The 22,932-nt window shown below is 33.4% G+C and overlaps 4 protein-coding genes and 1 long non-coding RNA gene across 7 annotated transcripts; 4 read left to right on the top strand and 1 right to left on the bottom strand.

Moving 5' to 3' along the window:
• The first annotated feature begins 1,029 nt into the window (after window positions 1-1,029).
• LOC107890779 (thylakoid lumenal 17.4 kDa protein, chloroplastic) lies at window positions 1,030-2,921 on the top strand. 3 transcript variants are annotated; one of them, XM_016815313.2, is made up of 4 exons: window positions 1,030-1,280; window positions 1,559-1,684; window positions 1,986-2,232; window positions 2,536-2,921. In XM_016815313.2, exons 3-4 carry the CDS (start codon window positions 2,151-2,153, stop codon window positions 2,757-2,759), a joined length of 306 nt encoding a protein of 101 aa, XP_016670802.1. In that variant the 5' UTR covers window positions 1,030-1,280; window positions 1,559-1,684; window positions 1,986-2,150; the 3' UTR covers window positions 2,760-2,921. The 3 variants fall into 3 exon arrangements, 2 of the variants coding, with proteins under 2 accessions (XP_016670802.1, XP_040957049.1); XR_005918261.1 differs by having other exon boundaries at window positions 1,084-1,280; window positions 1,559-1,870; XM_041101115.1 differs by having other exon boundaries at window positions 1,103-1,280; window positions 1,559-2,232.
• Window positions 2,922-5,401: 2,480 nt separating this feature from the next.
• Window positions 5,402-9,250, top strand: LOC107890778 (glucan endo-1,3-beta-glucosidase). Its single transcript, XM_016815312.2, has 4 exons — window positions 5,402-5,691; window positions 5,797-6,770; window positions 8,212-8,527; window positions 8,661-9,250. Exons 1-4 carry the CDS (start codon window positions 5,478-5,480, stop codon window positions 8,681-8,683), a joined length of 1,527 nt encoding a protein of 508 aa, XP_016670801.2. The 5' UTR covers window positions 5,402-5,477; the 3' UTR covers window positions 8,684-9,250.
• A 1,715-nt stretch (window positions 9,251-10,965) lies between these two features.
• On the top strand, window positions 10,966-14,780 carry LOC107890777 (acyl-CoA-binding domain-containing protein 1). Its single transcript, XM_016815311.2, has 6 exons — window positions 10,966-11,853; window positions 12,280-12,385; window positions 12,520-12,620; window positions 13,553-13,644; window positions 13,757-13,854; window positions 14,131-14,780. Exons 1-6 carry the CDS (start codon window positions 11,324-11,326, stop codon window positions 14,305-14,307), a joined length of 1,104 nt encoding a protein of 367 aa, XP_016670800.2. The 5' UTR covers window positions 10,966-11,323; the 3' UTR covers window positions 14,308-14,780.
• A 1,420-nt stretch (window positions 14,781-16,200) lies between these two features.
• LOC107892844 (uncharacterized) lies at window positions 16,201-17,844 on the bottom strand. Its single transcript, XR_001682638.2, has 2 exons — window positions 16,685-17,844; window positions 16,201-16,543 (listed from the first exon to the last, which is right to left on the bottom strand). It is a non-coding gene; the product is annotated as an uncharacterized lncRNA (long non-coding RNA).
• A 467-nt stretch (window positions 17,845-18,311) lies between these two features.
• LOC107890776 (importin subunit beta-1) lies at window positions 18,312-22,648 on the top strand. The gene is made up of 3 exons (XM_016815310.2): window positions 18,312-18,571; window positions 19,159-21,570; window positions 21,676-22,648. Exons 2-3 carry the CDS (start codon window positions 19,163-19,165, stop codon window positions 21,872-21,874), a joined length of 2,607 nt encoding a protein of 868 aa, XP_016670799.2. The 5' UTR covers window positions 18,312-18,571; window positions 19,159-19,162; the 3' UTR covers window positions 21,875-22,648.
• The last annotated feature ends 284 nt before the right edge of the window (window positions 22,649-22,932 follow it).

Here is a 22,932-nt window from a genome sequence, read left to right as displayed (position 1 = left end):
AAAAAGATTATTTGATTGATTTGGGAATTTTGGTGTTCCGATTGGCCTATTGTTTGTCACTTTTTACAGCGAGAAATCAAACTGCGAGGTCTTTGAAATTCAAAGCCATAACCATAAAGCATTGAGGAGGAAGCGATGGTCAAAGCCTCAAAGGCACAATAAGGGAAAATGAAACAAATTTACCTCTAAATATTTATTACCATTTTGTCATTCTTTGCTATTTTTTAATGATTTTTACGTTATAATTAGTAAATGGAATGAACGCTTTTGTTTGGAATGCATCAGTTTTATAACTTATATTTTTCGATTAAAATTGTAATTTTTAATAAAAATTATATTCTGAAAATAGGAAAACACTTCTTTTTTAAGATTCTAATTTTGATCTGTAGAAAAATTTTCATTACATCAAACCAGATGCATTAAATCTTGAAAAAAATTAACTATATTTTAACAAAAAATTATTTATATCTATACTATTATTTAAGTCATGAATTGAGTTGTTGTTATTATTTTTTGATAATTAAAAGAATTTATATTATTTGAGTGTATTTTAATTTTTTTTATTTTTAAAAAATAAGAAAAAATCTGGATGATGTTGATTTTGAATTTATAATATTTACATCAATTAAATTTTTAATTTTTAATTTTTTAATTAATCATATGTTTAGCTATTTATTTTTTAAATTTTATTTTATTTAGCGTTACATTATGCATGTGGATTAATGATTTGAAAAGAAAAATTGAAATGTCGAATTTTAATTGGTCAGTTTATAAATTCATCAGTATATAGTATTAATACTAATACATATCGATAGTTTAAGTATCACATTGAACATTTTCAAAGTACAAGTACTAATTGATATTTTATGAAAATATAAATTAAAAATAAAATATATATTGATAGTTTAAATACTACCTTAAACATTTTTAAAATATAAATATTATATTAGATATTTTATGAAAATACATTTATTGACATTATCCTAGTAAATTTAGTCTTAAATCGGATTAAACGCATTAATGTCTATTGGATGCGAAATCCAACGTGTCATGCCAGGTAAGATAGACGTATGAACCTGCTGCAGCTAGAACCATCGTCAATGGATAAGCTCTCAAAATGGAGATAAAAGAGACAGAAAAATACATACCCTCAAAAATGGTGACCCTTTCAACTCCACTCTCCCATAACTCTTTATCCTCTCCACAATCATCAACGAAACGCCATGGTTGTCCTCTTCATCAACCCCATGTACCTCTCAGAATCACCTGTTTTTCTTCTGGTATGGCCCTTGCTTTTTTTTTTCTTTCTTTCTTAAACTGCTTCCAAATTCTTTTTCCTTTTTTCCTCTTTTTGAATGTTTGGAATATGGATTCAAGCTTGAAAGTAATTCCCATTATGTGGGTAAATCTCAATTGTAGATGATGTCTTCAGTTCAAGTCATGTTTTGGGGTTTATGTTGTTGAGTTATTGTCTGGAACTTTAATGGGGGAAGTCATGTTTAGCTTTGTGTTTTCTCTTTAATTACTAAGGCTGATATGTTTTCTTCCATGGAAGCAGCTAGTAAACGTGTTCCCAAATCTGAGGAAAGCTCGTCTCCCTTTTAAGGAACTGAGGACTGTAGCTTATGGCCTTCTTGCTGTATGCACCGTTGCCACTGCCTCGCCTGTAATTGCTGCCAATCAGGTTGAAAACCTTCACCACTCCTTCTGGGTTAAGAATTGCCAAGAACACATAAATTGTTGCGCGGTAGCTGTTTGTATCTTAGCCTGAAAGAAGAAATAATGGAATTCATACGTAAATTAGCCAAGTTAATTCAATCAAACTGTCTATCCAAGTTGCCTTAGGTCATTTAGTAACTGGCTTGCTCGGGTAAGGATGACTATGGGGACTGGGGAATAAATGTTCCCATATCCATCTGACGATTCAAATTAACACTGTCAAAAGGCTACTAAAAATGTCTAATTACTAAAGCATTGTCATGCAGAGGCTTCCTCCGTTGTCAACGGAGCCGAACCGATTCTAGCGTGCATTCGTTGGTAACACCATAGGTCAGGCAAATGGTGTGTACGATAAGCCGCTCGATCTACGCTTCTGTGATTACACTAACGAGAAATCGAACCTGAAGGGGAAATCTCTTGCGACTGCACTTATGTCGGATGCTAAGTTTGATGGTGCAGACATGTCTGAAGCTGTGATGTCAAAGGCTTATGCTGTTGGAGCTAGCTTCGAAGGTAAATCTTCTTTATGTTTTGCATTTTCTGCAATCATACATCTTATCGTAACTCAGTGTTTTTGAGACAATTATAATTTTGTGCAAATTATCTATTTGATAAACTTGGCACAATTACTCGTATATATTTAGATACAGATATATGAGTATGATCCTCAAAATACATGAAAACATTTAGAAAAAATTAAGTACACGTACCGAGTACATGTGTGTATTCAACACACATCCAAGTTGAAGTATTGGAAATCATGGTGAATAAGTTTAGCATAAAAATGGGAAATGATCCAAAATATATTAAACACAGGTACAGACTTCTCGAATACGGTTTTGGATCGAGTTAATTTCGGAAAAGCGAATCTGCAAAGAGCTATATTCAAGAACATAGTGTTATCTGGTTCAACGTTCGACAATGCGCAGCTTGAAGATGCAGTTTTCGAAGATACCATCATCGGTTACATTGATCTTCAGAAGCTTTGTACCAACACAAGCATCAGTGCTGAAGGAAGAGTTGAGTTGGGTTGCCGATGATTGATTTATATACACATATATATATTCTATGTTCTTACTTTTTTTTTCTTTTTTAATTCATGTTGAGATTAAAAATGGTACTGGAAAACAGTTATTTCTAGTTTTGTTGCGTCTTTTATCTGCTTTGGGCCGCAAATGAAACAGATCGAAAATTTGTGGAAAGGAATTTGGGTCAATCGGCGCTCAGACTGATGTCTGATTTGAAAGTTTGCTTTATTATTTAAGGGCATAATGACTATTTAAAAGAAAATTTCTATTTTTCATTTTTACTCCCTTAAACTTGCGGTAAAATCTCAAAATTGATAGAAAATTTTACTTTTGTTGATATGGCATGCACGTTATATCAGTAATTAATTAAATTTTAAAATTTAAAAAATTCAAAATTATATTTAAAATAAATAAATATCATTAAAAATTATAAAAAATATTTAATTGCATTGAATCAAAATTTAAGTATCAAATTGCACATTGGATCAAAATTCGTGTATAAATTTAAAATTTATACGTATATAAACTATAGCAAATATAGCAATTTATACTTGCATCTTAGGAAATTTTGAGAAAAGGGTTTAAAAGCCATCTAAAATAAACAAATCGGTTTAAAAGGGTTTACCTCTATTAATATTAAAAACAGCAATAGCATTAAAATTAATTACTATACCTGTAAGGCAAAAGATAAAAGATTCTATCGCAACATAATTGCCGTCCATTCAAAGGGGTTTTGGTCAAGTAAGAAGTTTCTCCCTATTACATGTAATATTCTTAAATAAAATAATAAAAAAAGGAGTGAATTTGTTTTTCATGTTTAGTAGTGGAGAAGATAAGAAGAAAGAAATTGGGAAAATTTTGTGGGAAAAAGGATTGAGAGCAACTAAAATTGTAAAAATAAAAAAATGGAAGTGTTAGATTTAGGGTTTGTTTTTTATGTATCGTGTAGAATGTATATTTGGGGCTAATTCTATAATAAATGCTTTCAAGTTACTCTGTCATGCAATTTTGTCCATTTGATTTTATATTGTATTGGTTTAAAGGCAATTAATGTTTATTTTCTTATTTAGCTCTAATTTTTATATTTATTTTGATTAAGTTCTTTATTCTAATATTTTAACATGGTAATTTCGCAGTACCAATCCTTCAATTTTATACAACATTTGTTATTACACATTAAAATTTTAACTTAAGATTATTTAAAAAGCTTAAAATTTTATTAAGCTTATATTTATATTTCATTTCTATATTTTGATATTTTTAATTTATGCATTTTATATATTTTTATTTTACTATTTTAAAAATACTTTTAAAATTATTTAACAATAGTTGAATTATTTTTTTTTCAAAACACGTTTAATAAAATAATAAATAAAATATTAATTTTCATATTTTTAAGTTTTACAAATTTTTTTATATTTTTAATATAATTATTTAATATAAAAATAGCTTAATTTTAATATAATTATATTTTCCATAAATTTAAGAAAATATAAATTTAATTCATATTTTATTATTTAATATAAAATATATTATAAAAACAATGTAGTTTTAATATTAATATAATTTTCATTTTTTAATTGTAATTTTAACACAAATCTAATTTTAATTTATATTTTATTATGTAATTTAAATATATTTTTTAATATTTTTAATAATTTATCATATATACATATTTAATCTAATTTCCTCAATAATCCTTTTACATTCTCATTTCATCGCTATAGCTGCATTTAAATTAAAATACACATAATTTTTAATCTCATTATTACAACATGCATCTAATTCCATCACTAAAACACCTAGTTTCACTACTATCTAGACCTGTCCATGGGCTGGGCTGGGTCGGGCCGGGCTGGGTCGGGCCGGGCTCGGCCCGAAATGTGGGCCTAAAATTTTACCCAAGATCGGCCCAGGAAAAATATCATAAGCCTGAGCCCGGCCCGGCCCGCCCATTTTAAAAATAAATATTAAAAAAATATTTTAAAAATAAAAAATAAAAAATAATTTTAAAAGTATTTTAAAAATAAAAAATAAAAAATAATTTTAAAAGTATTTTAAAATTAAAAAATAAAAAATATATATTTATTATATTCGGGCCGGGCCCGGGCAAAAAAAGTGATGCCCGAGGCCTGGCCCATTTTTTAAACAGGTCTCATTTTTTTCCCCAAGCCCATATTTCGGGCCTATATTTTTACCCGAACCCTCCCATATTTTAAGTGGGCCATCGAGCCGGGCCGGGCTACCCGGCCCATGAACAGGTCTACCACTATCTAGTTTTAATCTTATTAGAGGTATTTCAAATCTCAAATAAATTTTAAGGATGACTAAATAAAGCCGCAAAAGCTGAATATAGTGAAAACTGTGCGAAAATTAATTGGATTCTCAATGGCTATTTGAAGCTGTATGATATTCTTTATGCTGTTGCCAGCATGAATATGAAACCAGCACCTTCAATTTTAAGCTTAAATAAGGAACTCTACATTAATTTATTTTTAACAATACCTTCTCCAGGATGGAAGAAAAGATTATTCCTTACCATCATGAACTAAAGTAAGATCTGATCCTTAACTCATCTACTTGTCCCCAATGACAATTTCACTTCTACAAGATCCTTAATTATATTTATGCTATAAAAAATAGAAAAATCTGAGTAGTGAGTAACGTAAGATCGTAGGATCCAAAGTTAGATCTTAAAGTAAGCACAAACGATAAAGTTTAATTGCCAACATGCTTCATGTCGCAGTTCCAAACCCCATTCACAAAGTAAAGCATCTAAAACTTCTTTTCTTCAGCCATGGTGGTCTTGTCCCCCCATTGCACCAACGATCACCATCTTCTCTAACCCACCAAAAGCTAGCCATGGCAAAACAATTCATCCCATTGTCTTCTTCAATATTGGTCGCTGTAATTTCGCTTTTTCTTGTATCAACGTTCGTTCCAGGTACCAAAAAACTATATCATATTCGATCCATTTTCAAAGATTTTGCGTTATTATATATGTGTAAGCCTGCTAGGTAATTGTTGCGTTTTTTTTCTCCTTATCTAGGAGTTGGGTCCATTGGCGTGAACTATGGCACCGTCGCGAACAACCTTCCCCCACCACCGCAAGTGGCGCATTTCCTTTTGGAGTCCACCGTTATCAACCGCGTTAAGCTCTACGACGCCAACCCTGACATCCTTAAAGCCTTTGCTCACACCGGCATTGCTGTAACGGTCACTGTTCCAAATGATCAAATTCCTCGACTTACAAAGCTGAATTTTGCTCGACAATGGGTGGAAGATAATGTTCAACCTTATACACCAGCCACTAATATAGTTCGTATTTTAGTCGGCAATGAAGTGATAACGACGGCGGACAAAATGCTCATCGGAAACCTTGTTCCGGCGATGCAAACACTCCACACTGCCCTTGTGGCGGCTTCATTAGACCGGAGAATCCAAGTCTCGACGCCTCATTCTTTAGGCGTTCTCTCGAATTCGAGCCCACCGTCGTCCGGAAAGTTTCGACTGGGCTACGACATTCATGTGTTGAAGCCATTGCTTAGCTTCCTTAGAGCTACAAAATCACCATTTATGATAAACCCGTATCCGTTTTTCGGTTGCTCGCCCGATACGCTTGATTACGCACTGTTTAGGCCAAATGCCGGAGTGTTGGACGAAAACACGGGGTTGCTTTATACGAACATGTTGGATGCTCAATTAGATGCGGTGTTTTCGGCCATGAAAGTCCTGGGATTTGATGATCTGGAGATTGTGATAGCCGAAACGGGTTGGCCATCGATGGGGGATTCGACCCAAGTTGGCGTTGATGCAAATGTTGCAAGCGAATACAATGGTAATCTCAAGCGGCACGTATCGTCGGGTGCCGGCACACCATTAATGCCGAACCGGACTTTCGAGACCTACATTTTTGCGCTTTTCAATGAAGATCTTAAGCCTGGCCCGACATCCGAGAGGAACTTCGGTCTCTTCCAACCAGACATGACCCCGGTTTACGATATTGGGATCTTAAGGCCCACGGTAACTTCTACAACCCACCTTTTGAATTTCAACGTTACAACGGTTACATATCAATATACCCATATTGATATGCTTCAATATCAATATTGTTATATTCAATTTTCTTTTCCTTAAAAGGATTTGTTTCTATTTAGTTAACTCGAATTAAAGGGGTTTAAAGGTAAGTCAGATCAAATTCATGATATTAGTATTACCTATAATTCTTCAAGCTTACCCATATTTTTAAAATAATTCTTTTATTTAATATTTAATTATATATCTTTAACTATCATCACATCTATTTTTATTAAATTTCTAAATATAGATATAAATTTTAATAATTACATTATAATACATATTTAATTTTTGTATCATATAAATTACATTATTTATACAAAAAGGGCTTGGGTTCTAAACCTGTCAAAGCCAAAATGATAAAACATATTTTGGGTGTACCTTAAGCACTCTCGATAAATTCCATGAACCCCTTTAGTTTTTTCTCGAGGTTGAGAGACAAAACCTAAGATAGAGGCGAAGTTAAAAAAAATTTTTAGGAGGCCGAAATTAAAGTATAATTTTTATGATAGTAAAAATGTAATTTCACCATTTTAATAGATTCTATTTTTATAATTTTTAAATGATTAAATTAAAAATTTATCTTTTTTCTATTTTTATAATTTTTAAATGATTAAATAAAAAATTTATCTTTCTTAGGGGAGTCAAAGTGCAATTTTATCTTTATTGATTTAAATTTTTAAAAATTTTAAAGAGCTTAAATGAAAATTTTTCTATTTTAAGAGGGCCGGGGTCCCTGCTAGTCCCCTGATTTCGCCTCTGACCCCAGGACTAAAATTGAGTACAAACACCCCGAGAACAATGCCTCCATTGTTTGAGGTCTCAGTTGGCTGCTCAGAGGACGACACTTCAAATACTTTTTCTAATAAGAGAGTCGATTCTCCCTCAACAAAAACTAATATATCATAAAGCGAAAATAATCAAGTCAAATCAAGCTTGAGTTTTTAATATTGAAGTCAAACTAAAATAATATTTTATACATACCTAATTATTTAACCTAAGCTTATTTTTAAGTATAATATTTTTGTTTAAACTCTTTCAAATTTTGGATAAACATTTGGGTATGAGTCAATAGCTTTACCCTTGAACATATTTAAATCCAACTTATTAATACGGGTAAACTGTAAAAAATAATCTCTTATATTTAGTTAAATTTACATTTTGATCGATAATTCGATCACTAACGTCCTCAATTTATAACAATTTAGTTTTTTTTCTCGCTATTATAATAACACCATTTCAACAAAACTCAACTATATATTTTTTCTTTATAAATTTTTTTACATAAAGTTTAGTGGGTGCCATACTTTATTTAAGATAACATGGACTGGTTATAATAATGATTAATGAATTTGATCTGTTGATGTCATGTGGTTGGGATTGACAGGCTAGATCATCGATTCCAAACAACCCAACCCCAGTGCCGAGGGCCGCACCTTCAAATCCGACGCCAAGATCGTCTAAGGGGAAACAATGGTGTCTTCCCAAAACAGGCGCCGATGACAACGCTTTGCAAAGGAACATTGATTATGTTTGCGGCTTGGGTTTGGACTGTGGACCCATTCAACAACATGGTGCTTGCTTCCTCCCTAACACTGTTCGGGCCCATGCCGCTTTCGCCATGAATCTTTACTATCAATCCACCGGAAACGACTCCGACTGCGGTTTCGACCAAACCGGAGCCATCACCAACGTTGATCCGAGTAATTTAACCCGCAATCATTATTTTGCAATTTTAACTCTAGTTGTTAATCATAAATAAACGTGAACATTAATCAGTTTTGTGAAACGTTCTTTTGATCCCTTTCGGTGGGTTTTTTTCCCTCCTTTTTGCAGGCTATGGAAAATGCCAGTACTGACACTTTGTGCTGCAAATCCAACGGATCAAGACATGGAACTCTGAATGATTCAGTTTTCAATTTTGTTTAATTTTTAGTTTCTGTAGTTTCGGACAAGGAAACAAAAACAGGAGAGGAGTGGTCTGGTATGTATTATAGGCATGTGGGTGCATGCATCGTCACGAGAAAGAAACATAGGGGATTAATCTTTATGAATATAAAATATATTTGGGTTTTACTTAACACAAAGTGGCATGCATGATCACATCTTCATTCGTGATGGTATTTATGCTTAATTATTAATTACATTCCAGATTTATACGATTTTTTCTTACAAGCTCAAAGATATACATATATGTGTCTCTGTGTTAAATCCGTATGCTTCAATCTGAAATATTATGTTTTATAGTATATTTTTTGTGCCATTCGAACTCTAACATAGTTTAATAGAGAATTACTTTTGAAATAATTTTTTTTGTTTTTTCAGGTCTTGTTTTTTCGATTTCATTTGGATTGGGCTTTATTGGGTCTGATTTTTGTTTATTTTTATTCTATTTTTTCAATTTAACAAAATCCCAGTCTTTATTTTAAAAAAAAGTTTGACTAAATTAAAATTCGTTTAATTATTTGCTGCATAAAGTATTTCAATTTTTTAAAATATTTTAATTATTAAATATATATTAAATAAAACAATATTTTCAATTACTATGATAAAAATATTAAATATGTTTAAAACGTTGCAAGACAATTATAATAAATCTAAAGATTATTTTGTTAAAATTTAAATCATATAAAAATAATTGGAGTGGTTCCAAAAATATTATTGAGATGAGTCAATTAATTTAATTTTTTTAATATTTATTATACCTCTTTCACGTGTTATCAACGGGTAGTAAACCATGAGTTAAGGAATCCACACCAGACGAACCTCTAATCATGTGAGTTTGTTGAAACTTGAACCATAATAGATTACCGAACTTTCATAACGTCACCTTTGTTTGAGCCATGTAAGGATTCACACTTATTGATTACCTAATTGTTTTGAGAGATCATATCCTAAAAGGAAACAATATATAACTCTATTGTCAATTAGTTCATAATACATGGAATCCTTTGTCCCCTATGTATAAGTTCATCATAACACCTCAGAAAGGGAACTAATAATGAGAAATATCCTCATCTTCTTCCTCTCATTTCCTTCATTTAAACCTACCTTATCATACTTTGGCAAAAAAAAAAAAACTATTTATCATACAACCATGCCAAATCCCATATTTAGTGGCTCTCCATATCGACTAAGGGTGAACCACCATCATAATCACTATCTCTTCCTCATTGTTAATATCACTGGTTAACAACAAATGCATTGTATTCATATAATCACCTAGGTATCTATTTGTTTTTTTTTTTCTTATTTTAAATAGGGATAAATATCAAAACTTACATGAACTTTAGTTTTGTGGCAATTTTGTACATCAAATTTTAATTTGATTCATAAATCACTAACAACGTCGTTGATATATTATATACGCAAACAATTATATTAATCTAATATGAAATTAAATTTATTTATTTATTTAAATGTGTACAATTGAATCAAAATTAAAATTTTATGCATACATATAAATCACAACTCAAATTTCATATATAAAATTATACTAAATTAAAGTTAATACATAAAATTACACATTAAAATAACGTTTATATACAAATTTAATATTAATCCCTTTTAAGTAATATAATTATTTTCCTTAAAAAAAAAGAGATCAGTGAGAATACTTATTATCATCATCTAATTGCATTAAATGAACTTAAATTAAATTAAAAGCAATATATTAGTTAACAAGATCTCTCAAAGTTCTCTTTACAACATTTTTAAAAAAATAAATCTCAAAATTATACATAAATAATAATTTAATATATAATTATATATAAAAAATTATTTTAAAAATTCTTCTAAGTTATTAACACAATTATTAATATAACATCATTTTATGTTAATATAAAATAAATTGATGTATTTATTTATTTAACTGTGTATAATTAAATTAAAATTTAAGTTTCAAGCATATATTTAAACTACAATTAAAGTTTCACGTATATAATTACACTAAATTAAAATTCATATATATAATTACGGATTAAATTAAAATTTATGTATAATTTTAAAATTTATCCTGAAAAAGCCTCTCAAAATTTAACTCAAAGAAAAAGACTTCCTAAAGTTCTGTATATCACGTGTTAAACACGTGATATAGAAAAAGAAAACCAGAAACTAATCATTGTCAAGATAAATCTGAGGCCAACAACAAGAAAAGAGCCACCTGTGTCACAATAATAGTTAATCGTAGTCCGCGAAACAACTGATCGCATTCCGTGGGTGCGCACTACGCCCACATTTGGTTCCTTCTTCTTGTTATATTTTTATTAGAGTATAAAGACCCATTAAAAAAACGAGTAGTATAAAGAGACTACTACACCTTTGGTTTGGTTTCTCCGGCGGCAATGTTTCCTAAGCAATAATATACAAAATTTAAGGGAAAAAGAGGAAATTTTTATCTTCTTCAATTTCCGACAAGATTTATAGGGTTTTAGCTTAACTACGATGCAAAGATGCTTCATTTCTAGTGTTTCTGTTTTTTAGGGTTGGGTTTTGATTTTATGTCTGGGTTTTGGTTGATTGATTCCATGGCTGACTGGCAACAGCTTTTGCAATCGATTATCTTAGGTCTTATATTCTCTTATCTTCTAGCCAAGCTAATCTCCTTAGTCGTTTCTTTCAAAGACGATAACCTTTCGATAACCCGAGCCCGAAGCAGCAATGTCCAGGGCTACGAGAAAATCGACGATTCGGGTTCTGGATCCGACCCGATTGGAAGTACTGAGCACTTGGGACTGCACAAGTCGGATTCGGTAGTCGCCGAATTGGGAAGTATTAGGGCCGAGAGTGATGGCGATGGTGATGGCGTGGATGATGATGACGACGATTGGGAAGGGGTGGAGTGTACGGAACTGGATGATGCGTTCAGTGCGGCAACGGCGTTCGTGGCGGCTGCCGCGGCTGATCGGTTGTCGCAAAAGGTTCCGAACGAGGTGCAGTTGCAGCTTTACGGTTTGTACAAGGTTGCCACCGAAGGGCCTTGCACTGCTCCCCAGCCTTCCGCTTTGAAAATGACGGCTCGTGCTAAGTGGTAACGCGGTGCTTCTTGGCGTTTTCTGCTCTCTCTCTCTCTCTCTCTCTCTCTCTCTCCCCCTAATTTATTCGGGTTTTTTTTTTGTTTGATTGCGGGTTATTTCTTATTTTGGGAAATGTGAACACCATAGATGAGCTTACTGAGTATAATTTAGTTGATTCGCTGACTAAACTTTGTTTTTACGATTCAAAGCTGAACTTGTTTTACTTGAAGCTCTTATTATGAGTAGAAATTTGGGTAAATTTGATGATCATTTAATTAGTTTCTTATTCAATCTTCAATGTTTGATTGTTCCTCATTGTATGGCACTTCAATTTAGCTTGAGAATTGTTTCTACTACATAATTCAAGACTTGAATGATTGAAAATTGATTGAGAAATTTATAGCCCTGGTTATTGAATTTGATTATTCGTTTATTCTTAGGCAAGCATGGCACAAATTGGGTGCTATGCCTCCAGAGGATGCAATGCAGAAATACATTGATGTTGTGACAGAGCTATATCCATCTTGGGCTGCTGGTTCAGCTATGGTGTGGTTTTAATCTTATTGCATTTCTATCTGCTAACTTCCTTTTTTGAGGATACTGTTTTATTTCTATCTACTTTCTTTTTGTTTTTCGATGTTTTGCTGATTAACTGGTTTTTTAACTTTTGTTCCTGGAAGGGCAAAGGTGGGGCTGATAATGCTTCAAGTAAAGATGTCAAAGGACCAATGGGACCGGTTTTCAGCTCTTTTGTGTATGAAGAGGAATCTGAAAATGATTTGTAAGGTTCTTAAAACTTATCTAACTGCTATTGACTGTGTCTACTTATGTCTTATTAAGGTTAACCAGTTAAGAGATAATTAATCGAGTTGTTCTTTGGGTACTATGTTGCTCTAACTCTTCGTTTTTCTTGAAGTACCCATGTACAGCACTCATGTTTGATGCATATCCTAACATGGGTTTAGGGATATGACCCTCCGAATGCATATAAAAACTTGCAAAAAAGTTGAATATACTTCTTTGCAACATATACCAATGTCTGAAACTCAATACTTGTTTCCAAGTAACATGGTGAACCGGACGTTTTGTTGTATTTTCGGATGTTATAGGGCTTTGCATGTTTGCTTGAGCAAAACCTAGGTCTTTGAAATTGCTATTGTTTGTGATGGCGTAATTGGTTTTAAGCATGGAAGTTTAGTATGTAAATTTGAATAGGAAAAAACTTCCTTTCTTAAGCTATAAGTCAACCATATGCTATTCTACCTGTGATAGTAAAAATTTCTTCTGTTGTACTATTTTGCAGTTCTTCTCACGACTTGCGTATCTTATCCAATATAATTATGGAGCCATCAAAAATTGAATCCTCCAAAATCAAAGACCATTTAACTTCGGACTATGAATATGGAATGTGCCTGTTCCATGATTTATGATCTATATTTTCAAGTTTTGTTTTTGGCTGTTTGTAATTCTGAATTCTCTTCACGAACATTGGTGTTGCCTTGGATATTATTTAAGTTTCTGTTTCTGATTGTTGGTATGCTCGACTACGGAATGGTTCCTATTAGCACAAAGGAGTGCATAATTATAAGTGTTTCATTAATGAATTAGACTTCCCTCCTGTCATTTAAGCAAAATATTCTTTATTGCTTACTAACTGAGCATGTTGTTTTCTAGTATCCAAGACATTTGATGGGAATGCTTATTGTTTTTCAGGAAAATGGATGCTATCCACACTTTTGCCAGAGAAGGAGAACTGGATAATTTGCTTAAATGCATTGAAAGTGGTGTTTCTGTGCATTTGCAAGGTTTGTTTCTATTTAGTTGTTTTTCCTCCTTTAAAGAAAAAACTAGACTTGCATACATGGGTCTGAAAGACTTTGCTTAATCAAGTAACTTGTTTGCATTTGATGCTTGCAGACAGTGAAGGCAGGACCCCGATGCATTGGGCTGTAGATCGTGGCCATCTTAAAATTGCCGAAGCACTTCTTAGCAGGAATGCTGATGTGAATGCTAAGGTAATTATTGTATCGCTGTTACGGTTTTACTGGTATTCACCTCCTAATCTATTTGTGTGTGCTGAAACTATCCGTGCCTGATGTACCTGTAATGCACAAAAACAAATATGAAATAACTGTCTTTTAGAATGTTTTTGAACCGTTTTCAAAAGCATACCGAAGTAAATAAGAAATTTTTTTATGTTAAATGGTGCACAATGCTCTATATTTCTCTTTTCTCTTTCTGGTGTTGTAAGCATTGTTGTTAAAATCTTAGTTTTTTTTTTCTATTGGAAGGACAATGAAGGTCAAACCCCATTGCACTATGCTGTTATGTGTGAGAGGGAAGACATTGCCAAATTACTTGTAAAACAAAATGCAGACAAAGATACGAAGGATAACGACGGCAACTCTCCAGTCAACCTATGTGACTCAGATTGGCCTTGGTTGCAACGTGCAGGCAAAGCGGAATGACCTGTGTTTTATTCCCAAGTTTGGTTTAAGTTAAAAAGTACTTGAAAAAATTTCTCATGGATGTATATGGGTATAAGTAACCTTTTGCACTTCTTTCCTTAGTTATATGCTAATGTGGGGTACTCTGATGTTCATTGGCCTCACCTCCTTAATTACTGCTTTCTTTACCACCATAAGTAGATGGAAAAGAATTGGAAGGTGGGTTTAGCCGGTGAAATGGAATTCTGATACCATCATTTGTTTGAATAGAGTCTAGAGGTATGTAGCTGGACATAGCCGGAGAAGTTGGATGTTACTCTTCAAAGGGATCCAAAGCGAGCAGTGCAGTGAACCTAATTAGTTGTTTGATCTGATGGTAGATATGATAAACCGTAGATTCCATTACCCTAAATCTGTTCCCATCAAACGGAGACTTCGTCACCCTAAAAACTGATGTAATTTCACAATATAAATGGGCAAACTGCTTAAGATTACTTATCCTGCTTCACTAAAAAGTTTCTACCGTCTGATCAAGATGCATTGATCAAAACTTTGCCTCTTATCTCAATAAAGATTATATCATGATTTGGTCTGAAATTTTATTTTATCTTTGTCCCATTTGGTCTCTAAACCATAGTGGTCGGAATTCTACCGATCTTTGTTGTACCCTAACAGCAACCTCTTTGATATTTGCATCTTTTGCTATCATGCCATCGAATTAGGTGCCGGCATGGCTTTCATTTACTGGATTTTCAGAACTTTACTTTGACTTGTAGTTCCAATCATGCACAACCTTGAATGCAATAAATTTGGCATTTTGGGCCAACAATTAGGATGTCAACTTTATCTTTTTCAATTTTATCAAAATTAAGCATGGTGGGTGTTTAATTTTTTTAAAAATTTATCTAATTCTTTTTCATTGCTTTTTCTCCTTAAATTGTTTTATTTATAAATTATTATTCTAATAAATAAATGTCATGTTAAAAAATGAGAAAAATAGATATTTATTTATAAATATTTTTATAATTTTATATGTATTTTTATCGAAAAATAAATGTTTAAATTTTTTAGTTTTTTAGTTTTTATTTTTGAATTTTAAGAATAAAGGTTAAATTGATATAATATGTAAAATTGAAAGTTAATTTTGTTGAATTTTTTTAAATTAGGACCAAATTAATAGAATTTGTAAGTATTGTAGAACTAAATTTGTTATTATGTCAATGAAAAATGATCATGTTAGCATTCTGTTAATAATTTAATGGATTAAATTATTAAAATTTGATATATTAGCAACTAGAATAAAAAATTTTAAATTTGGATGATAAAAAAAAAAGAAAAGCATCTAAATAGTTGAATGACTAAAATATTAAATGTTTGATTATTTGAGCTTGAATATCTATGTTTACGCTTTTATTAATTAAGAAATAAGTCAATTTAATCAATTTATTCGATTTATAAACTCGAATTTAAAAATTTAACCTAATAAATCGTCAAAATCAATCACCTAAATTGAATAAATGGAAAAAACTACTTAAATTTATTCACGTATATAATTGATTTTTTTTACTAAACTACACAATTAGTCACTATAAATATTAGTTATTCCTATTTTAGTCTTCTTAATTTTCTAAAAAATTAATTTGGTCATCACCATTAAAAAAGTTAACTAAATTAGACACTCCATTATTAAATCTATCTATTCTATTGTTAAGACCATTTTTTATTCCTTTTCTCTTTCCCCCCCCCCCCTTTTTCCTTATTCTTTCTCCATGATTCATTTTCTTTCTATTCTCTCTCCTCTCTCCTCTCCATAACTAACTAGAGCTGATTACGGGTCATGCTAAAGTCCGTTTTTAAGTTCGAATAGACCCGATCCATCCATTTTTTTTCCATATTCACACATATCTATATGTATATACAAGTACATGACATTTCTTCAATACATTTAAGTCTACAACCATTGCTTTCATGGGAACAAGTGTATTAAAGAAAACACTGCTTTCGTGAGATTAACAAGTCAAACATATTTCTCACCAACATACGTCATGAAACAAAGATTCAACCTACGAACAACTTTGTTTCAAAGAAAGAAGATATTAAGAATTTAGATACATCGATACAATACCTACTAAAGCACAAAGAGTCTCTTTTCTCTTTAATTCTCGGTTCAACTTTCTCCCTTTCTTCTCCACTTCCTTTTAGAGTAATTTTTGAGAGTTCTTTATGTTCTTCCTCGTTCCCACGGTTATAACCCTTTCTATATTGTGAATAAAGAAATTAAAGATTTAGAAAAAGAAGAAAAAGAAAGAAGGATTTAGTTAGGGATTTAGAAAAAAAAGAAGAAAAAGAAAGAAGGCTGAAATGTTGAAGAAAGAAAAAGAAAAGGAAGGATTTAGACCTGATTAGGGCAATGTTGAAATGTTGATTCTGCTGAAAGTTTCCGCTGACACTTGAAAGTAGTAGTTGGGTTTTTACTTTTCAGTTTTTAAGTTTGGGTTATTTAGATGCATAAGACAAAAGGGTTTTCACTTTTCAGTTTGGGTCATTTTTCTTTTGGGCTTTGGCATGAGGTAGGCCGTGGGGAGGAGAGGAGAGTGTTGTGTAAATATGTTGATTTGGGCTGGGCCTGACAAAAAATTCTACTTGAGGTCCGACTTGTTTAAAAAACCGGCCTCAATTTTTTTTAAACCCATTTTTCGAACTTATGTTTTTGTATAAACCCTATCTTATTTTGGACAAGCCTTCAAACCTAAGCGGGTGACCTGACCCATGATCAGGTCTACCGCCAACTCACATAGCTCTCTACTTCTGGCCCTTTCTCTTGGCTTCCAATCCCGCACGATCATCGTTATATTCTACACAACCCTTAGCCACTCAACACCTCATCACCCTTCTACACCACCATCTCCTACACAACATCACCATCCAACGCTTTTACCTTCATCATTACTACCTCCACCTCCTTTACCATTGGACATAGAAGCATCCACTACTTGAACCACCAAAGTAGAAGACTCGAAATCCAAATCTTAAACAATCATTCATACGCAAAAGTCAACACAAGAAAAAAGTCCAATCAACAAATATAACCAACACAATTAAAAAAAAGCTACTTGTTATTTTGAAGAACCTAAATCGAGCCTACAAACAAATAAAACAAAAATTCATATTTAAAAAAGAAGGAAAATAAATTGAAAAATAAACAAAAAAAGTAAAAGGGATTTACCTCTATTTAAGTTCGGGTTTGGAGCTATGAGATTCTATTTCGCAATTTGAATTGTGACGGTTAAATGACAAATGTGATAGATCGAGACAATAGAAGTTCAAATCTGATTTGATATTTTCTTGATTTTTAGGTGGCTTTTGAGAAGATTTGAACTCTTATATAAAAAGAGAAATGTAGGGTGGATAGTTTGGTGGATTTTCCGACTTATGATGTTATCGTAGTGAGGCAATTAAGGAAGAGTAGCGCAAGGAAGAAGATGAGGAAATGGAGAGGTGAAAGGGGAAAAAAAGGAAAGAATAAAGAAAATAAAATTAAAAAATTAAAAAGAAAAAAAAATCCACCACCACTCTACAATTGGTACACTCTGCTCCACCAACCATTGCTTCACATGGATGTATAATTTTAAAATCTACTATTACTACTCTAGATGTTAGATGTATCCATCTTTGTCTCACCCCATTGTGCTTTAATTTAATTGTTGCTGCTAAAAATTCTTTTTTGAAATTTGAAATTTATAAAATGATTCAAATCTTACCATTCTTATTTAATAGTGAAAATGATAGATTTAACAACGAAGCAATCAGTTTGTTTAATTTTTTTAACAACAGTGCCACATTAACAATTGTTTTTTTTTTGAGCGACTAGAATAAGGATTACCCTTATTTAGAGTTGGCATGGAGATAGTTTGACCTAATTTGCTTTAAAGGTTATAATTTTTTTCTCAGCCCTAATTTTATAATTTCTTAAAAGGAAATAAATAGACCGACATTATTTCCATATAAAAAGTCGGTCAACTCAATAACTGGTGACCACTTAAAAGTTAAAACCACCTGTGGGTTCTTTTTTTGTTCTTAATAACTTGTGGAACTCGTACTAGCCAATAGAAACGAGAGAAATAAATTCTGCCATAAATATATTTATTAAAATGTAATCTAAAAATTCAGATTTATTTAATTATCTGCCTCCAGCTCTAACCCGCTCCTCCTATTATTTTTCTGCTTTTTGCTTTTACAATTTTCCCTTTTCCCCTAGGGTTTTATTCAGCGCAGCCTGCTAAAGGTAAAGTCTGCATTCAGTTTCGAGTTTTTGAAGTAGTTTTGACGAATTCTACTTTGTTTTTTTTATATAATTAGGGTTTTGGATAGTGATTTTTGAAGTGGTTTTGCTGAATCCTACCCTGAAAGTTTTGTTTTTGTATGTAATGTAATTAGTGTTTTGATAGTGATTCTAAATATTTGATGTTGAATAACTTGAGGCTTTTATTTTGTTTTTACAATATTTGTTGTCTTCTTGTTTGCAGTACTATTTGCAGTATTAGATATTTATTGTATTTGTACAGTGATATTATATTTAATTTAAATCTAATTTGACCTGGTATGCTTGGTTCATTTTCAATTTCAGAGTTTCAAAATTTTTAATATTGAATTGGCACAACGGATCTCGAATATTTAATATTTAAGTGTATAGTTGTAAGTATCTAAATAGAGTTAAGATTAGGGTTTTTGTTTTATTTGTTGCAGATGTTTTCACTTTTCCAATGATATGTCTTTCTTTTTATATGGTTTCTTAATCTTCTATACTGCATTTAACTATTTAGTGTCTGTGTATTTCATTGATTAAATTGTCCATGTTTTCTTATATATTAGGGTGATGGAAGTTACACAGGTGCTTTTGAATGCACAATCAATAGACGGAACAGTACGAAAGAATGCTGAAGAAAGTTTGAAACAGTTTCAAGAGCAGAACCTTCCTGGTTTTTTGCTTTCGCTTTCTGGAGAGTTGGCTAATGAGGAGAAGCCTGTGGAAACACGTAAATTAGCGGGTTTGATACTTAAGAATGCATTGGATGCTAAGGAAGAACACAGAAAGTTTGAGCTTGTTCAAAGATGGTTGTCGTTGGATGGCAATGCAAAGAGCCAAATTAAGGCTTCTTTACTTACGACCCTATCTTCTATTGTGTCTGATGCTCGATCAACTGCATCGCAAGCAATTGCCAAGGTCGCTGGCATTGAGTTGCCACAGAAGCAGTGGCCTGAGTTGATAGGTTCACTTTTATCAAATGTTAATCAGCAACCAGCTCATGCTAAGCAAGCCACTTTGGAAACTCTTGGATATTTGTGTGAGGAGGTCCCTCCTAATGTTATTGATCAAGATCAAGTAAATAAAATACTTACAGCTGTAGTTCAAGGTATGAGTGCCTCGGAAGTAAACACTGATGTGAGGCTTGCTGCCACAAGAGCACTTTACAATGCAATCGGATTTGCTCAAGCGAATTTCATCAATGACATGGAGCGTGATTATCTTATGAGAGTTGTTTGTGAGGCAACCTTGTCCCCAGAATCGAGGATACGGCAAGCAGCTTTTGAGTGTTTGGTCTCCATTTCATCAACTTACTATGAGAAACTGGCTGCTTATATTCAGGATATTTTTAATATTACGGTAAAGGCTGTGAGGGAAGACGAGGAACCTGTTGCCCTTCAAGCTATTGAATTCTGGAGTTCAATATGTGACGAGGAGATAGATATTTTGGAGGAATTTGGAGTTGATTTCACTGGGGATTCTGATATTACTTGCTTTTACTTTATCAAGCAGGCTCTTCCTGCCCTTGTTCCTATGCTTTTGGAGACGTTGCTGAAGCAGGAAGAGGATCAGGATCAAGATGAAGGGGCTTGGAATATTGCAATGGCTGGGGGAACTTGTCTTGGTCTGGTTGCACGTACTGTAGGAGATGATATTGTTCCTTTTGTTGTGCCTTTTATTGAGGAGAATATACAAAAACCAGATTGGAGGCAGAGAGAGGCAGCAACTTATGCCTTTGGTTCAATCTTGGAGGGCCCTTCTCCTGAAAAGTTGATACCTCTTGTGAATGTTGCCCTAAACTTCATGCTAAGTGCTTTGACAAAGGACCCTAGTAGCCATGTCAAAGACACTACTGCCTGGGCCCTTGGACGAATCTTTGAATTTCTTCATGGATCAGCTGTGGGTTCAACTGTCATCACTCAGGAAAATTGCCAACAGTTGGGCACAGTTCTGCTGCAAAGTATGAACGACGCTCCAAATGTTGCTGAGAAGGCTTGCGGTGCTCTCTATTTTCTTGCTCAAGGTTACGAGGAGGTGGGCCCATCGTCTCCTTTAACTCCTTTTTTCCAGGAAATTGTGCAGTCCCTTCTCACTGTCACTCATCGAGAAGATGCTGGGGAATCCCGGCTGAGGACGGCTGCCTATGAGACTTTGAATGAAGTGGTGAGGTGTTCAACAGATGAGACAGCTCCATTAGTGTTGCAGTTGGTGCCTGTCATCATGATGGAGCTTCATAACAGTCTTGAGGGGCAGAATCTGTCATCTGATGGGAGGGAGAAGCAAAGTGAATTGCAAGGGCTTCTTTGTGGGTGCTTACAGGTCATTATCCAGAAGCTTGGTTCATCAGAACCAACCAAGTATGTGCTCATGCCGTTTGCAGATCAGGTAATGGGGCTTTTCCTAAGGGTTTTTGCTTGTAGGAGTGCGACTGTGCACGAGGAGGCCATGCTTGCAATCGGAGCCGTTGCTTATGTAACTGGGGCAGATTTTGCGAAGTACATGCCAGAGTTTTATAGGTACTTGGAAATGGGTCTTCAGAATTTCGAGGAGTACCAAGTCTGTGCTGTCACAGTTGGTGTTGTGGGTGATATTTGCAGGGCATTAGAGGAAAAAATTGTTCCTTACTGTGACGGGATTATGACACAACTTCTCAAGAATTTATCAAGCAATCAGTTGAATCGTTCTGTGAAGCCTCCCATATTTTCATGCTTTGGTGACATTGCATTGGCAGTAGGAGAGTATTTCGAGAAGTATTTAATGTGGGCCATGTCTGCTCTTCAAAGAGCAGCAGAGTTATCCACCCATGTAGCAGGAGATGATGAATTGACAGAGTACACAAATTCGCTGAGAAATGGAATTCTGGAGGCATATTCTGGGATATTCCAAGGTTTTAAAAGCTCTGCAAAAACCCAGCTCTTGATTCCTTATGCACCTCACATCCTCCAGTTCTTGGATGGCATATACATGGAGAAAGACATGTGAGTTACATTAAAAGACTCTTCTCAGCTCTTACTCTATTTAATAGCTTGTCTTTTGATATGTGGTTACTGACAATCATTTTTATGCTACTTATTTGCCCGTAGGGATGATGTGGTCATGAAGACTGCCATTGGTGTCCTTGGAGATCTCGCTGATACATTGGGAAGTCATGCCGGTTCTTTGATTCAGCAATCTCTTTCAAGCAAAGATTTTTTAAATGAATGCTTGTCTTCAGAAGACCTTATGATTAAAGAATCTGCTGAATGGGCCAAGTTGGCCATTAGTCGTGCTATTTCTGTTTGATAGTATTGCCATTCAGCGCATTTATTTTCTGTTGGAAGTCCATGCATTTGGGTGTGTTGTGTTGAGGGTCTGGGATTGCATGTTTCAAGTCGACACTATTTTGAAGACAACAGAAGTTGTTATCGGCCTTCCAGGTTGTCATTAACTCTTGCATCATCATCATCATCATCATCGTCATAGGGTCGGATTCCATTTTTTTTTATTACATGAGGTGGGTCGGGGTGGTTTCAGAGAAGTTGATGAAAATCACAATGAAGTCATGGAGGAGCATTAATTAAGAGAGGGTTCAGTAACTGTGACATCAAACCGGTGGCTAACTAGTCCGGTAGCTTCAGTGTTCTCACTGCTCTTGTTTCAAGACAAACATCATTTTTGCCCTTGGTTTGTTTTTTCTCCAAGTAAATATCCATCATTGGAATGGATGACCGAGGCTAGGGTTGAAAGATGTGCAGCGCTTTGGAAACAGTCTCAAAGTGCTGCATTTCATTTTTCACCACTGTCCTTTCCATCACCTAGTTTTGATTTCCTTATTTTCCTCACTTTTTTTTTTTGGTCAGCATAAGTTGGCATATATATCTTTAAGCATATACATATCATTCAGTGGCTGGGTTGCATTTAGTCTCTCAGCTGCTGCTTTTTGTATAATTGTTTGTTACCCATTTTGGAGTAGTCAATTTGTTAAAGTATGATGCATTCATAAGTTTATCTGTTTTGCCCTTCTTTTCTGTATACATTTTTTTTATCATACAATTGGAATGAATACATGTTCAAGTACTAGATTGTGAATTCTTTAAGAGATCAAAATCAAATCGTTAAAATGTTTTAGTTCAGTTCGGATATCCCTGAGTAGGGGTTGTTGTGGTGTAATTGAGGTTGAGTTTGAGCTCGATTCCACTTGAAGCTAGGTTTGATTTTGTTTGAGCTCATTTTTAATTTTGAACTCAGAGATAAAAAAAAAACTGAATTTTTTTTAGTTTATTCGAATATATTTGATTTTAAACTTGGTTGTTTATGTTTGAGATTGAGCTTGAATTCAAAATCTTCAATGATAATTCATA

The sequence above is a fragment of the Gossypium hirsutum genome, chromosome D09 (assembly GCF_007990345.1).
Source record: "Gossypium hirsutum isolate 1008001.06 chromosome D09, Gossypium_hirsutum_v2.1, whole genome shotgun sequence".
NCBI lineage: Eukaryota > Viridiplantae > Streptophyta > Magnoliopsida > Malvales > Malvaceae > Gossypium > Gossypium hirsutum.
This window is presented reverse-complemented; position numbering and strand designations above follow the sequence as displayed.